The sequence below is a fragment of the Pteropus medius genome, unplaced genomic scaffold (assembly GCF_902729225.1).
Source record: "Pteropus medius unplaced genomic scaffold, Ma_sr-lr_union100, whole genome shotgun sequence".
Lineage (NCBI taxonomy): Eukaryota > Metazoa > Chordata > Mammalia > Chiroptera > Pteropodidae > Pteropus > Pteropus medius.
The window spans coordinates 7,026,704-7,042,705 of NW_024352783.1; the positions used below are offsets into that span (position 1 = coordinate 7,026,704).

General features: G+C 39.7%; 1 protein-coding gene across 4 annotated transcripts in view; it reads right to left on the reverse strand.

Moving 5' to 3' along the window:
* Nucleotides 1-742: 742 nt before the first annotated feature.
* FBXW10B (F-box and WD repeat domain containing 10B) overlaps nt 743-16,002 on the reverse strand; it is a 52,328-nt gene continuing 37,068 nt past the window's right edge. For 2 of the 4 annotated variants that reach the window (XM_039847409.1, XM_039847408.1), the window contains exons 11-13: nt 6,941-7,099; nt 5,003-5,274; nt 743-1,609 (exon numbers count right to left, since the gene is read on the reverse strand). In XM_039847409.1, the coding sequence (XP_039703343.1) occupies nt 792-1,609; nt 5,003-5,274; nt 6,941-7,099 (1,249 nt within the window). In that variant the 3' untranslated portion in view covers nt 743-791. The other 2 variants (XM_039847410.1, XM_039847411.1) reach the window with 2 other exon arrangements.

The window sequence follows — 16,002 nt, forward strand, 5'->3', positions numbered from 1 at the left end:
TACTCCTAGTCCTTTTACCACTTAGGACTTTACAAGGGTTTCAGGAACTCTGTGCCAGGAACCAGGGGCAGAGGCCAATATAATTTTCTATTGTCTCACAGCTGAACCACTGAGGAGCAGCTCTCCCCTTTGTACGCGACTTGAGCTCTCCAATGGGCACAGCCCTCATGGTGGGCTACTCTCTTCTAAATTACCTGCCTGGACTATAATACTATCTTCAGAAAGTGTAAGTAGAAACCAACGCACTCCATATAAGTGGGCCCCTTTGTAGAAAGGGTAAATATGCTTAATTCTCTTCCACGGGAGTTAGCCCTGATTGGAAAAAGAACTTGTAATGTTCTCAAATGCAATAGGTCAACCCCACTGACGGCTTCTCCTTTTAAATTTTTAACTCAACAAGCTTCATCAAGCTTCCAAGCAAAAATACCATGGAACTCCAATGCATTATTCTGATACAATCCCATCAGTTCATTTGGGACAAAAATGATAGTAGTGAATTGGTAGTGATGAGTGGTATTTAACTTCCAATGATCACTTCCCCATTCCCCATCCATGAAATTGTGCTTCTGTAAGTCTCATTGAATGGTTTTCAGTGAGAATACAAATGCCAATCTCTCCCAGCCTCCCTCTGTTTTCTTACTTTGATAATATCAGTTATTTGGCTTATAGGAGGACAATTAAGAATCCCCATGTTAATTGACAGGGAACACTAAAAAAAAAAAGGAGGCCAAACACCAACATCTACTTGGTTTTCTGTTTATTGTAAGACGTTGTAATTTCCCAAGGCTGGTTCAGATAAATATGTTTGGACCAAGTTCAGGGGCTGCTATTTTTCCTTGCTTCATGAAATTATCTATAGGCAGGCCTTTGATCTTCCTGATCCATGCAGCTTTGCTGGCTTTTTCTGAATCGACCACTCCAGTGGGCTTTCTAGCCTGATATTCTTTCATCTTGGCTTCCCCATACTCTTTCTCCTCCTTCACAGTCAACAACATGAACTCAGTGTTCACTCTAAAAGGATCAAGAGCTGTGTGGAAGTGAGGTCGTTCTTTCTTGACATATTGGGTTGTCATGACCACTGGCGGAACCAGCATGCGCTTGGGTTTAATAACCTGCATGCTGGTTAAGGGTCTGAAGCTGCCCGCTGTTTCAATTGAACTGGATGCTCGATCTTCACCCTTTAAGCTGCCAGAGAACCTGGAGCGGATAAGCATAGGCTGGGGTATGGTGGACTGCACTCGGGGACTTTGCAAAGACTTTTTCAAGTTGGGCTGCAGTTTCTGGATTTCAAGGGGAATATTGATTTGTTTCACATCTATGGGAGGGTTGCTGAGTCTCAACTGATCAACTGCATGTTGGATTGATTTTCCTTTGAAACTCAGGATCTTCCTTGGATGTGAAATTGAAGGTCCCCAGGCATCAATGACTTGGGTCTGGGGCCTGCCAGGATAGGCAAACTGCCCTGAATTATGGGCTTGCTGCAGGGCATTAATGGTCAGGAGGAACCGGTCTGGTGACATAGGTATTTGCCAGGACTTTTTCTTTGAGTGACTGGTCAAGTCTCCAGGAGTTTCCAGCTGTCCTTGTTTTGGTACTTTTGCCACATCATCTTGTTTTTCAAAAAAGAAGGAGGAGGAGGAAGAGGAGGGGGAGGGGGAGGGGAGAGAAAAGAGGAGAGGGAGGAAGAGGAGAAAGAAAACAACAAATTGCTCTTTCATCAAAAACATCAAGTACTTATGCATGAAAATCAAATCCATTCTAACTGCTATTCGAACTGAGGTCTTTGTTGCCAAATGGACAGGCCATCATGTAGGCAAAAATCTTCTATGATACTAAAAATTATGGCATATTCAGCAAAATAAGTTTTTAACAAATATGTTAGTACTTGTGTGTAAAGGTATATTAACTTATAGATATGTATAGTTTGCAGGGAACATATGTAATCCAATGCTCCACACATTTTTGAAAACTTTATGCCTCATTTATGACTCACACAGGATAGGCCCTATAAATTTATAGTAACATACCTCTATTTTTAAACAAAAATTGAATCACAAAATTTGATCACCTTATTAATCAAATTTGACTCCAAATGATCTTAAGACATTTCCCAAAAGCAAAACTGCCTTCAAAATATGTCACCCCTGGCAAATGCAAAATATCACAGCATGAGTGAAAGGCAATTCCTGAGCAGGAGTTCCCAAAATGTTTTGAACAACAACAAGAGAGTCCAAAAGCTGATGACAAGAACCAAAGATTTGTTCTGACACACTACATTAAAGTCAAGGCCTACAAGGAGCTTAAGACCTTGAGTTAGCAAAGATGTCTTTACAGGTGACCAAATCTATCATATCTCTCTCATTTGGGTCTTTCCATCCCTGCATTACCTCACGGATACACTGAATGCATTATTCTCTTTTTACGAAAAGAATAACTGAGACATAAAAAGTAGAAGTCTTTGTCTAGTCTGACCTAGCAAGTAAAGATCTATACCCCAAACTATACCAATCTATAACTAGCAAATAAAATGCAACCATATATTAAGCATACAATTTTCCTTGGCCAAATAGTTTTATCTCAAGATGGTTGTGTATGGACATACTAGAATCAAATGAAACTTCAAATTTCTCCCTGACTTTTACTTGGTTAATAATATTTTACTAAAACAAATAAAACTAAATGAAATTAGGATAGCATAATCTTCCCCACTCTCCTTTCAATCTCAGTATAAACGATTCTGGGTGTGTGTGTATGTGTGTAACAAAACACATGGTTTTTCCCCTTTTATAAAAAGGAAATGTGATGACTCATTGTTCATTAATTTCTCTCCTTTGTATAGTAATATATCCTGACTCTTTTTCCAAGTGAATGTATGTAGATCTTCATAATACAACTTTTAGCTGTTATATAATATTGCATAGTATGCATTTTTCATTATCTACTTAGTTACTGCCCACTGATGGACATTTAGTTTGTTAGTGATCATCCTTAAAAAAATGCAGATACCATTTTTACTTATCATACAAGCAAGAACAAACTGATTAATAATACTCAGTGTTGTCATGGGTACAGTAGGAACTCTCATGCATTCTTGGTGGGATGGTAAATTGTCACATCATTTTTAAAGGATGACCATGGCAATATCTTTCTAGTTGTTAAATTTAGTTATCCTTTGGCTCAGCAATGCCACTCCTAGGACTTTATCTTACAGCTATACCTACATAGGTACACAGACTTAGGTACATACAACGATAACCACTGTGAGTAGAGCCCTCCTAAAAATTATTTTACTCTCACCTTAAAGCTAGTCCCTGCAGAGAGTTTGATTCAAAGAAACACTATTATATTAGCCAAAACTATCTGAAAGACACTTTAAATCTTTACCAAAGTCTCTCAAAAACAACAAAGGGACATACCATTTGTGATAGTCAGTGATTCTTCTTAAAAGCTTCTTTCCCATCTCTCTCCCTTATCTCCTTATGTCACATACATAGCACCCACCCCCAAATCTATCTTCTCCCTCATGAAATCCCCTAAAATGCCCTCTGAAATCAGCCTCAACTTCCTCTTCTCTCTTCTGCTGTGCCTATTACTCGGACTGATGACACTATAGTCCAAGAAGTGAGGAGGCTGAATGACAGGGAAAGGAGACAGGCTATGAACCCAGAATTGGAAACTTAGTTGTTAGAGAAGTTCTTGCTCTGTGGCCTCAAGTCAGTAAAGAGGAAATTAAGGAAAATCAGTCACTCTTTGGAAAAGATAGGCATTTTATCCATTCTAAGTTCTCAAAGATAAAGTTATTGACCTGCCGAAAACTAGACTGAGTGAGAGAGAGAGACAGAGACAGAGACAGAGACAGAGACAGAGACAGAGACGTATTGGATCTTGCCAGTGATTCAGAATAAAGTATCACTGATCATCTTATCTCCTGCAAAAGATTTTGCTTCCAAACTCTACTGCCCACCATCCGTGCCATTTGTTTCCTTAGAAACAGGACTCACTCTCTTCTTGCCAACTCTTCAGGGTGATTTTGACTTTCTTTGACTTTGAGGTGCCTCTACTGACACTGCTAAATTAGGATTGAGAAGGAAACCATGGTAATTATATAATTCAATTAGGTCTTCATAATGGGGGCGTAACTGATAATTTGACTGGTTTTCACCCAAACGATCACCTTATTATTTATTGTATGAAACCAGGAGTCTCTTGGAGCCTAAGGATTAGATCGCCTCCTGACTCCCCTCCCGCTAGCTTTTCCTACCGGTTATTAAGCTCAAAGCATTATCTAAAACTCTCCGTCCTTTCTCCTAGCTGACCATTCATACTGTAATATGCTGGGAAGTGATCTATTAATCTGTGGGTTCAATTTTACATGCCAAATACAGAGTAGGTTAAAGAAAGGAGTCTGGTTACTTTAGCCCCCACATAATTTATTCTTTCTATGTCTTATAAATGGTAGGAGCCATGCCACTTCCCCACATACTCTCACTCTCTCTCTCACACACACACACAAACACACACAGACACACACACACACACACACACGTATCTGCTTTATAACTAATATTTTCCAAGTATACATGTTATTAATTGGGAGCCTGGAGATAATACGTTCTGCACAGAACATTTTTCCGCTGTATAATAATATCTTATCTCTGTTCTAAAAATATAATTATGGACTATATGTTTGGATCCGGGGCATTGGGAGGAGGATGTTGGTTGCTTGTTTTTTGTTTTAATAGTAAGTATTAAAGGCTAGTGTTAGCTGCTATACAAAGATTCTAATAAGTCTGAAAACTTAGGCCTTGAAAATCAGGAGGTTCCCCTGAGCTGGCTAACAAATTGCCAAGTCAAAGAGAATGGTTCCCACTTTTCTTAAAGGCTGGGATTTATATCATCAAGAAACCACTGGCTAAAATATCCTACAAAGAAACTAGTCCTGGCAGCCTCCCATCTACTCCATTGGGTACCACTGAGATGGCCTGGGAGTCAGCTCTCTTACCTGTTTGTAACCTGGCTGCCCTCAGGAGAAGGCGGGACTTGTGAGATTTACTTAACAGGGACTCCTGGGTCACCACTTGTTTATTAGACATGGAGTCCCCCAGGTTGTAAACCTGAGTGCTAGCCTTGGAGAGGTCTTCTGTGAGGCTGTTTTCTTCCCTGTCTTCCTCTTTATCTTTACTCTTCTTTTGTTTGGCCTGTTCCGGGGAGTACCGCCACTTTATATTCTCAAACTGGAACATGAGAATATTGCTCTCCGTGTTGACCAACATCCTGGAACCAAAACAACAAGATTGCCCACAAAAGGAGCATGGAGGTTGCCACCGCCCAGCCTCCAAATATGCACTTCAATGACTTTCCTGTCCAATCCTGAGGCCAGGAGAAAATTCCCCAGGAAATGACTGTACCAGTAGTGTGATGTAGGTTGGTGAAGGGTCTAAAGTGGCGACAGGTAGCACACTATGCAGCAGGGTTCTACAGCTCTGTAAATGTTTTCTTTAAAAATTAATTGTGAGCAAGGCAAATACATTCTGATTACTTTGCTTCTCAAGTTAAAATATATTTAAATGAATTTCCATTCTTGGGGTGAGTGCCAAGTACAGAAGGCTTAGGTACTCTGCACACAGATGTCTTGAAATTCACTCTTTTCTTAAGCACAGAATCCAAACTATTGCTGTGTTGAGGATGTGGAGAACTCTTTAATATGGAGAGCGTCCTCCCTTACTGACCCTCCAGCCCACTCTCCTTCATTCCATCACTCCAGGGTCTCTGTGAGTACTCTACGTTTAGAACACTTGTACTTTATAAAACAGGATGATTTTTGTCTTCCCTAATCCTCATTTTTATGCCTTAGCAGGATAGAAGTTCCAACCCTAAGCCCCTCAAGAATTGCTCCCACCCCCTCTATTGGTTTCTGTCATTCACAGTGTTCACGGAGCAAGCTGCTTTCCCCACTGTATGCCTAGATCTCCTACAACCATAAACAAAAAACAGAAATAATATGTGTAGGTTCATTTCTGCTCCAAAAGACTGCAATTTTAAGACCTTAATTGTTAGTGTAAACTCTCTAAAAGAGTGACTTGTTTTGTTTGGAAACACTGGAATGAAATCTGGGGAATCATTGCAATTTGAAATTTCTTTCAGACTTATTCATACTCAAGCCAAAAGGAAATTGTCTCTCTTCAGATATCATAAATGAGAAAAAGTCAGAGACGATTCTTTTTTTTAACAACATTGTTACCTTATAATTGAAAAGTGTTTATTTATTAAGACCTATTACCAGCCCTCCTCCTTTAAAATAGGAAATGGAATTAGTAAAGTTTTATTAAAGGGAAGGTAATATATTTCAGGGAGATTAATTGATGTCTCAAGTGAGACTTTGGTAGAATAGAAGTTAATTCTATTTGGGTATCTTCACGTAGTATCACCCCAAACGTAGCATATAACAGTACGATATACAATTAGTTTAGTCATGGCTCTAGTTTCTGTAAACTCATCTACTCAGTACTTCCCCCACTGGACACTGGATGGAATACTGCATTCCTCACCCTCCTGTAGGTCTCTGCTTCAGAACTGAAGCATCAGAGACAGCTGGTGGAGCTCTTATATAGCTGAATGCATACTCAGGGAGCAAGCAGGGGCCACATGTCTGCTAACCTGTGATCCCTGCAGCAAAGCCATATTGTAGTCACTACGTGATTTGCCCAGACATCCAGAACAAATTAAAAGTAATATGAACCCTGATTGCTAAGTTTGGTGCAAAGTCCAATTAGTCTCCTGTAAGACTACTTATTACTCTCTGCTAGCTAAAATTAGAAGGGGGCCCAATTTTACCAGCTCTTTCCTACTGCCAGCAAATCCAGGGCTAGTTTCCCACAGGAGGAAAAAAATCATCCGAACAGAATTACTCACAGCTCCAACCTCCACACCTACCACCCACCTGTTGCCCTGAATAAAGAAGGACAGCACAGGATCACCTCTGCCATTGGCTTTCATCACCTTCAGACAGTTCCCATTTAGGAAATTGTAAATGCGGATCTTCCCATCTGCACAGGCACTGATGACCCGTAGGAAGAGAAGGGCTACGTGAAGTACCTCCCTGGAAGAGAACAGAACAGGCAGTAACTGTCTTCTGGTAAACTGCTTGGGTTTTTCATAGTTTGGGACATTTTGCATATGGTTGGGAGCAGTGGTCATAACTATTCCTGAAGTGATGTTTGCCATCATTTTATAATTCTGGATGTAAACCATTAACCCTCAAGACATGGCTATACTCTCTTTTTTCCCATTCTGCAGTTATTTTTCCTTCAATTTGGTCATAGTGCTACAAGTGGCAAAATACACAGGCTTATTTGTCACAATTTTGGGGGGTGGGAGGGTGGGGTATTCTGTTATATAGATAATCATGCTTTTACAATTTGATTCCTAGCTATTGACTTCTGCAAAAGTTATGCTGAGAATTATTTAAACTTTTGATTTCTTTTCTAATAGTATTATTAGATAAAGAAAGAAAAATACAGAAGAGAAAATGACCATCTTTATAAGAAGCAAAAACCTGGCATTTGAGCAGTTTCTTTTGGGTCTTAAATTGATGGCTTTCATTCTCAGTGAAACATCCTGAAGGAAAATAGTTCTCAGATACAAGATTTATAAGTTCTTTTTTGTGATGACCAGGAAGAAAAGAGAAAGGATCAGGAGATTCCTCCAACAAAATCCTCCCTACAACAGTTGGGTCCAAGTTGGACCCCAGATATGTGGAGTATTCAATTCTGTTAAGTATAATTACCCCATTCCTGTTAATGATATCAAAAAGATGAATTTGGTATCACCAATTTGTTGGATCTTATATGCAAAGCAAAGCTACTGATCTCTGACGTCTCTACCCATCTAAGTCCATTCATGGCTACCTTCTCCATAAAACCATCTCTTGTCTCCATCTCCCCCCACCCCGCACACACATACACATACACACATACACAAACCTCAGGTATACTGACAGAGTCTTTTGAGCACAACCCATGTCTTATTCATCTTTGCATGCCCAACACAGGGCCTAGCCCATAACAGTCCTTCAATAAATATTTGTTGAAAAAGTGAATGTCAGCTCACGTTTCAAGATATGATCATTGCTACAATGTGTTAAAAGAATTGCATCCACCCCATATCATTTGACCTTAGCGTTGGTCAGATCGAAGAGCCAGATTAAGACTTTTCAAGGCCTCAATCACTAACAAAAAATAATAATAACAAAGACCTTGAAAGACAGGAGCATGCTTAGCATATTCAAAGAACAGCAAAGAGGGCAACATGGCTTGAATCCTTCCTCATGAGAGAGATGATAGATATAGATAGATGATAGATATAAAGTGTAAATTAAGTGTTAAAAAGTCCAACAAAGTTCCAGTTGTTTTCTAAGATGGAAATGCATTAAGCTTCTTGGTGCCCTAAGTAAATCTTAGTTCACCTGTAGGGAAACCCAGCACCAGGAAGGGTGCCTTGTGATGGAGGGTTTGTGATGAAGGGTTTGCCTCTTTCTGTATCTCTTTTAATCTTGCTGAGCTGGACCTGCACATATCATAGGTTCCTGTAACATTTGGTAGTTCAGCCTATATCATTATAGCTTAGTGATAAAAAGCATAAGTTGTAGGATCAGAAAACCTGGGATTGAAACCTGATTCTACTACTTACAGGCTGTATAACCTCGAGAAAGTAACTTAACCTCTCAGTCTTCAGTCTTCTGCTCTATGAAAAGGTGATAGTGATTTCTGCCTCAAGGAACTGCTGTCACAATTAAAGTAATGAAAGTATTTCAAAAACAGCTCATTATCTGTCATAATAGTTATTACGATCCTAACATAGACCATTTTCCTTTCAGGTTTTATTTGTCCTAGAAATAAGTCATTTGTCTCCTTCCTTCTTTATCAAAAGACACTACAGATAGTGATATCAATGAAAATGGTGGAGGCAGGAACTCCAAAATTCTGCCATTTCATAAAAGCAATGAAAAATCTGACAAAAACTGTCAGAATCAACTTTTTAGGAACTCTGTAAAATAATCAAAGACTTGCAACAACCCAGGGAGCACTTAGACTAGAAAAATGGCTTAATGTCAGTAAGAATCCTAGTCTCTTTTCTAACTCCCCAGCCCAGTGGTAGCCATGAAAATAACAGCCAACATCCCTGGTACTGGAGGAAACAGAACAAATCTCATTCACAATGAACTATTTGACCTCTCTGGTGGTTTCCTGGAAGGCTTTAGCACACTACCTGTGGGGAATTTGTTGAAAACATAGGCAAATGTCTTCATCACTGCTGTCTAAGACAAAAAATATTGGTTGGGGCAAACAATACACTAACTAAAAGTCTTTGAAGAAAAACCTTGGGAATAAAATGTCCATAGAACTTTTAAAAGCTTATATTCCTGGGACTCTAAATGGCTACATACTTGACTGTGCACATACTTGGGAAAGACCAAAAAAGCCCTAAGCTTTCAGTCTTGGCTAACCTTGATGTTCTGCACAAACAGGAAGTAAGAGCTAAGGCAGAGTTGTAACCTGCCTGGCTGAGTGTTGAAGGCTTCCCTTAACAGGCAAACAGAACCCCTTGGCAAAAAAAAAAAAAGAAGATATTTTATTTCCAGGTATTCAAGTAAATATCTTTCCAGTCACTAATGAACCACTAAGATAATAAAACAGAGATTTCAGTGACCAAACAACACAAAGAATACAGGCACAATACATAAACAAACAATAAAGACTATAACAAGCAACAGCAAGAACAAACACTGAGGATGTGAGAAATTTGATTGCCCGAGTTTTCATATTAAAATATTCAACTTGAGAGAAGAGGGAATACTTCCTAACTCATTTTATGAGGCCAACATTACCCTGATACCAAAACCAGGCAAAGACAACACACACGAAAAAAAGTTACAGGCCAATATCTCTGATGAATATAGATGCAAAAATCCTTAACAAAATACTAGCAAATTGAATATAATAGTACATTGAAAGGACAATACATTGTGACCAAGTGGGAATACAAGGATAGTTTAATATCTATAAAGCAATCAAGGTGATATACCACATTAACAAAATAAAACAAAAACCATATGATCATATCAACAGGGGCAAAAAAGCATTTGACAAAATACAATATCCATTTGTAATAAAAAAAAAACTCAAAAAAGTAAGTATAGAAGAAACATATCTCAACATAATAAAGTCTGTGTATTACAAACCCACAGCTAATATCATGCTCAATGGTGAAAAGCTGAAAGCTTTTCCTCTAAGATCAGGAACAAGACAAAGATTCCCGCTGTCACCACTGTTATTCCATTAGTACTGGAAGTCCAAGCCAGAGCAATCAGGCAAGAAAAAGAAATCGAAGGCATCTAAATTGGGAACAAAGAAGTAAAACTGTCACTATATGCAGATGACACAATTCTATATATAGAAAACCCTAAAGACTCCACAAAAAAAATCTATTAGAAACAATGAGCAAATACAATAAAGTTGCAGAACATAAAATCAATATATAAAAATCTGTTACATTCCTATATAATAACACTGAACTATCAGAAAGAGAAATAAAGAAAACAATCCCATTTACACTCCCAAAAAAGAATAAAATACCTAGGAATAAACTTAACAAAAGAGATGAAGATCGTGTACACTGAAAACTATAAAGCATTGTTGAAAGAAATCAAAGACATAAATAAATGGAAAGATAGTCCATGTTCGTGAATTAGAAGAATTAACATTGTTAAAATGGCCATATTATTTAGAGCAATATATAGATTTAATGTAACCCCTATCAAGATCCCAACAGTATTTCTCACAGAAATAGAATCAAAAATCCTCAAATTTGTAAAGAACCACAAAAGACCCTGAATAGCTAAAGCCATTCTGAGGGGTGGGGGGGAAGAACAAAGCCAGAGGTATCACACTTGTTGACTTCAAACTATATTACAAAGCTACAGTAATCAAAAACAGTATGGTATTGACCGAAAAACACACGTAAAAACCAATAGAACAGAAGTGAAATCCTAGAGATAAACCCACATATATATGGGCAACGGATTTTCAATAAATGAGCATAAAACATACAATGGAGAAAGAGAAGCCTCTTCAATAAATGGTGTTGGGAAAACTAGAAAGCCACATGCAAAAGAATGAAACTAGACTGCTATCTGACACCACACACAAAAATTAACTCAAAATGGACTGCGGACTTGAACATAAGCTCTGAAACAATAAGATACAAGGAAGAAAACATAGGAACTAAAATTAAAAACCTTGGCCTTGGGGCAGGGGGCTTTGTACAGTTGACCCCAAAGGAAAGGGAAATAAGAGCAAAAATAAAAGCTCTGCAGAGCTAAAGAAATCATCAATAAAACAAAAAGGCAATCAACAGAATAGGAGAAGATATTTGCAAATGATATCTCCAATAGGGGTTAATATCCAAAATTTATAAAGAACTCGTACAACTCAACAACAACAATCTGATTTTTAAAAAGAGCAGAGGACCTGAATAAACACTTTTCCAAGGAAGACATACAGATGGCCAAAAGATACATGAAAAAAAAATGCTCATCATTACTAGTTATAAGAGAAATGCAAATCTAAACCACAATATCACCTCACACCCGTTAGAATAGCTATTACTAATAATACAAGAAATAACATGTTGGATAAGATGTGGAGAAAAGGGAACCCTTTGCAGTGCTGGTGGGAATGTAAATTAGTGCAGCCACTATGGCAAACAGTATGAAAGTTTCTCAAAAAGTTAAAAATAGAACTACCATATTATTCAGCAATCCCTCTTCTGGGTACCTACTTGAAATTTTTGAAAACACTGTTTTATAAAGATATATGTACTCGTGTTCACTGTAGCAATATTTACAATAGCCAAGACATGGAAACAACCCAATTATCTTTTGATGGATGATTAGATAAAGAAGATGTGGTGTATATATGCAATAAAATACTACTCAGCCATAAAAAGATAAAATATTGCCATTTGCAACAACATGGATAGATCTTGAGAGTACTGTCCTAAGTAAAATAAGTGAGACAGAAAAGAATAAGAACCATACGATTTCACTCATATGTGGGATATAAAACAAAAAGCAACAAATGAACAAAACAAAACAAATTCAAAGATACAGACAAGAGAATGGTGGTTACCAGCGGGGAAGGGGATGGGAAGGACAAAGAGGGTAAAGGGGGTCAAATACAAGGTGATGGAAGAAGACTTGACTTGGTGCTGAGCACAAAATAGAGTACACAGAGATTATGTTATAAATTTGTATACCTAAAATTTGCATAATGTTATTAACTCAATAAATTTAATAATAAAAATTTTTTAAATTTCCAGTTTTCAACAAAATATTATGAAACATAAAAAGATACTAGAGAGTATGAGCCATATATAGGAAAAAAGTAATCAGTAGAAACTGTGTCCAAGGAATCACAATGATTGGACTTTCTAGACAGACTTTATCTATTTTAAATATGTTAAAATGGCTAATGGAAACCATGTACAAAACTAAAAGAAAGCATTAGAACAATGTCTCACCAAATAGAGAATATTGATAAAGAGTTAGAAATTATAAAGGGATCCAAATTAAAATTCTAGAGTTGAAAAATACAATAACCAAAATGAAAATTCACTGTAATGGCCTGCTGAAATGTGAAAGGGTTAAAGAATAATTAAAACCTGAAATTGGACAAAGGAAGTCTATAACTTAGGCCTAGTTTCTGGAACCCTTAACCACATTCTGTTAATCATGAAACTTGTAACAATGAGCTCATACGCTAACTGCCAATTTTAGCCTGTGTAACCTTGCTTGCTTGCGTGGCATGAAAAATAATCAATTGTATATAAGCTGAAAATTACTGTTTGGCCATCGCCCATGGGAACACTGGCTATTGTCCATGGGAACATAGGCAATCACCCATAGGAACATAACATTCTAACACAAACTTTCTGCTTCTGTACTTCCCGCTTGCACACCTGACCAGTGGGTTGACAGGTAGTGAATAGGAGAAAGATGGACCTTTGTGTTTAAGACAGAATGAGGAATGGGATTTGGGGCTTAAAAACCTTGTATCTTGGTATTTCGGGGCTGCTCCTTTGCAAGGACAGCCGCCGGCTAATAAACTGTCTCCTGGTTAAGAGCACTCAAGTTGGGTCTGGTTATTCTGGACACAACATTTGGAGGCCCCAGCGAGATCTTCTCGTTGTGGGAAAATTGATCAGTGCACCGGGGCGTTGGACCATTTGCGGTTGGGGAGGCCTCTAGGGCACTTGCCCTAGCCCGCTGCCTGTGGTTTCTCGCTTTGCGGAGCACGATCCTGGGAGTGCTGAGGCAGTTTCTGGTAGGGGGCCCAGGGACCGTGCGGACGTCGGACGCGACAAGTAAGTCGGCGGGCGACTGAGACTGTGACGACAGTTTTCTCAGTCCTGTTCTGGTTTGTTAGTCTGTGTCTGTCTTGTTTTGTTTTGCTTCGTGTGCTTTATTGTGGAACTATGGGACAATCTCAGGGCAAACTAACTCCGTTACAGTGCATGCTTAACAACTTTAAAGATTTTCGTCGTAGGGCAAGGGCCTATGGTGCTTCAGTAACCCCTTTTGATTTGCAGCGCTTTTGTCAATTAGATTGGCCGACCTTCGGAGTAGGATGGCCCTCCGAGGGATCATTTAACATGCAGACTGCATTCCGGGTTCGAGGTGTGATTTATGGAAACCCTGGGCATCCTGACCAAATTCCTTATATTGATGTTTGGATTGATATAGTTTCTGATGCCCCTAAATACTTACAGAATTGCAGTCGTGCACCCGTTACTGTAATGGCAGCCATACCCCAAGGTTTTAAGAAGCCCCCACCAGTGTTGCAGGGACCTCCCTCGGAGGATGACTGGTATCCGCCACCCTATAATGGAAATGGGGGTAGACGTCCTCCTCCGGAGGGACCGGGACCTCCTGTAACCCGGTCTAGGGGTCATAGGCCCCCTTCCCCTGATTCAACCTCCCTGAAAAGAGCCAGTATCTGTTCAAGCCCCATTGAAGGTGATTCCAGGAGGTGGCGGTGAGCCTACTGTCATCTACTCGACATTCAGTACTAGTGATTTATATAATTGGAAATTGCAAACGCCATCCTTTTCAGAGAAACCACAAGGACTAACCTCCCTTTTAGAGTCTATTTTCTTTACCCATCAGCCCACTTGGGATGATTGCCAACAGCTCTTACAGGTCTTATTCACTACTGGAGAAAAGGAAAGAATTTTGCGGGAGGCTGCTAGAGGAGTAACAAACCCAAATGGGCAGCCTACAGCAGACTTAACCAGGGTACAGGCTGTGTTTCCGACTCAACGTCCCCAGTGGGATCCAAATACAGATCAAGGTAAGGAGGCTCTCCTAAGGTATCGCCAGTTTCTGCTACAGGGACTCCGGGCTGCTGCACGTAGACCAATAAATCTGTCCAAGGTAAGTGAAGTAATTCAGACTAAGGACAAGTCACCTGCAGCATTCTTGGAAAGACTATTAGAGTCTTACCGCTTATATACACCTATTGACCCGGAGGACCCCAACAATAGAAGAGCCATTAATTTGGCCTTTGTTAGCTAGTCGGCCCCTGACATTAGAAAGAAGTTACAGAGATTGGAAGGTTTTAAGGGAGAAAATTTATCCAAATTATTAGAAATAGCTCAGAAGGTCTTTAACAATAGGGACTGTGTGCAAAAGGTCATGCTTGTGGGACAACAAGGAAACCGACCTCCTTGGGAAAAAAACAAAAAAAACAAAAAAAAAAAAACCCTAACCATAGAGGGGGACCTAGCAACGAAGGCCAAAATAGAAAACCTACGCTAGGAAGAGACCAATGTGCTATTTGCAAAAAGAAAGGACATTGGAAGAATGAGTGCCCTGAAAAGGAGCAACCAGGAGGTGAGAAGAAAAAAGGCCCCTCTTTCTTTTGGAAGATGAATAGGGGTGTCAGGGCTCTTATCTAATGAGCCCCCGAGAGCCCAAGGTAACTTTACAAGTAGGGGGCAAACCTGTGAACTTTTTAGCTGATACTGGTGCAACTTACTCAGTTTTAACAGAAACTGCTGGTCTTTTATCCAAAGAAAAGACTGTAATTCAAGGAGCCACTGGGAAAGGGAAGGCATACCCATGGACACAGGCAAAAATTACCGACTTGGGAAAGGGAACCATCACGCATTCGTTTTTAGTTATGCCTGAATGTCCTTTTCCTTTGCTTGGAAGAGATTTGCTCCAGAAATTAAAAGCCACTATTTAAGCAACGAGTGGCATATCTCTCAAAGAGACTAGATCCGGTGGCTGGAGGAAGGCCTAGTTGCCTGAGAGCACTAGCTGCTACTGCTATATTGACCAAAGACGCTTTAAAATTGACCTTGGGCCAAAATATTGAAATTGTGGCTCCACATGCAGTTGAAGCCATGCTGCGCAGCCCTCCTGAAAGATGGATTTCCAACGCCCGGATTACTCAGTACCAGGTACTGTTGCTTAATCCCCACAGACCCAGTTTTTGAAAACTGCAGCCCTGAACCCTGCCACGCTGCTCCCGGATGATGACCCGCAGGCTCCATTGCATCACTGTGTTCAGCACCTTGAGCAGGTAACTGGAATATGGCCAGACTTGAAGGATGAGCCGTGGCCTAATCCGGATGCAGTATTATTTACCAGTGGAAGCAGTTTTGTATCCGACGGAGTAAGGTATGCTGGGGCAGCCATAGTAACGGTCAGGGATGTGATATGGGCACAGGCCCTAAGCCATGGGACATTGGCACAGAGGGCTAAACTTATAGCTCTAACACAAGCTTTACGGTGGGGAAAGGATAAAACTGTAAACATCTATACTGATAGTAGATATGCCTTTGCAACGGCACATGTACATGGAGCCCTGTACAAAGAAAGAGGACTATTGACATCAGGGGGAAAGAAAATTAAGAACAAGGAGCAGATTTTGGCTCTTT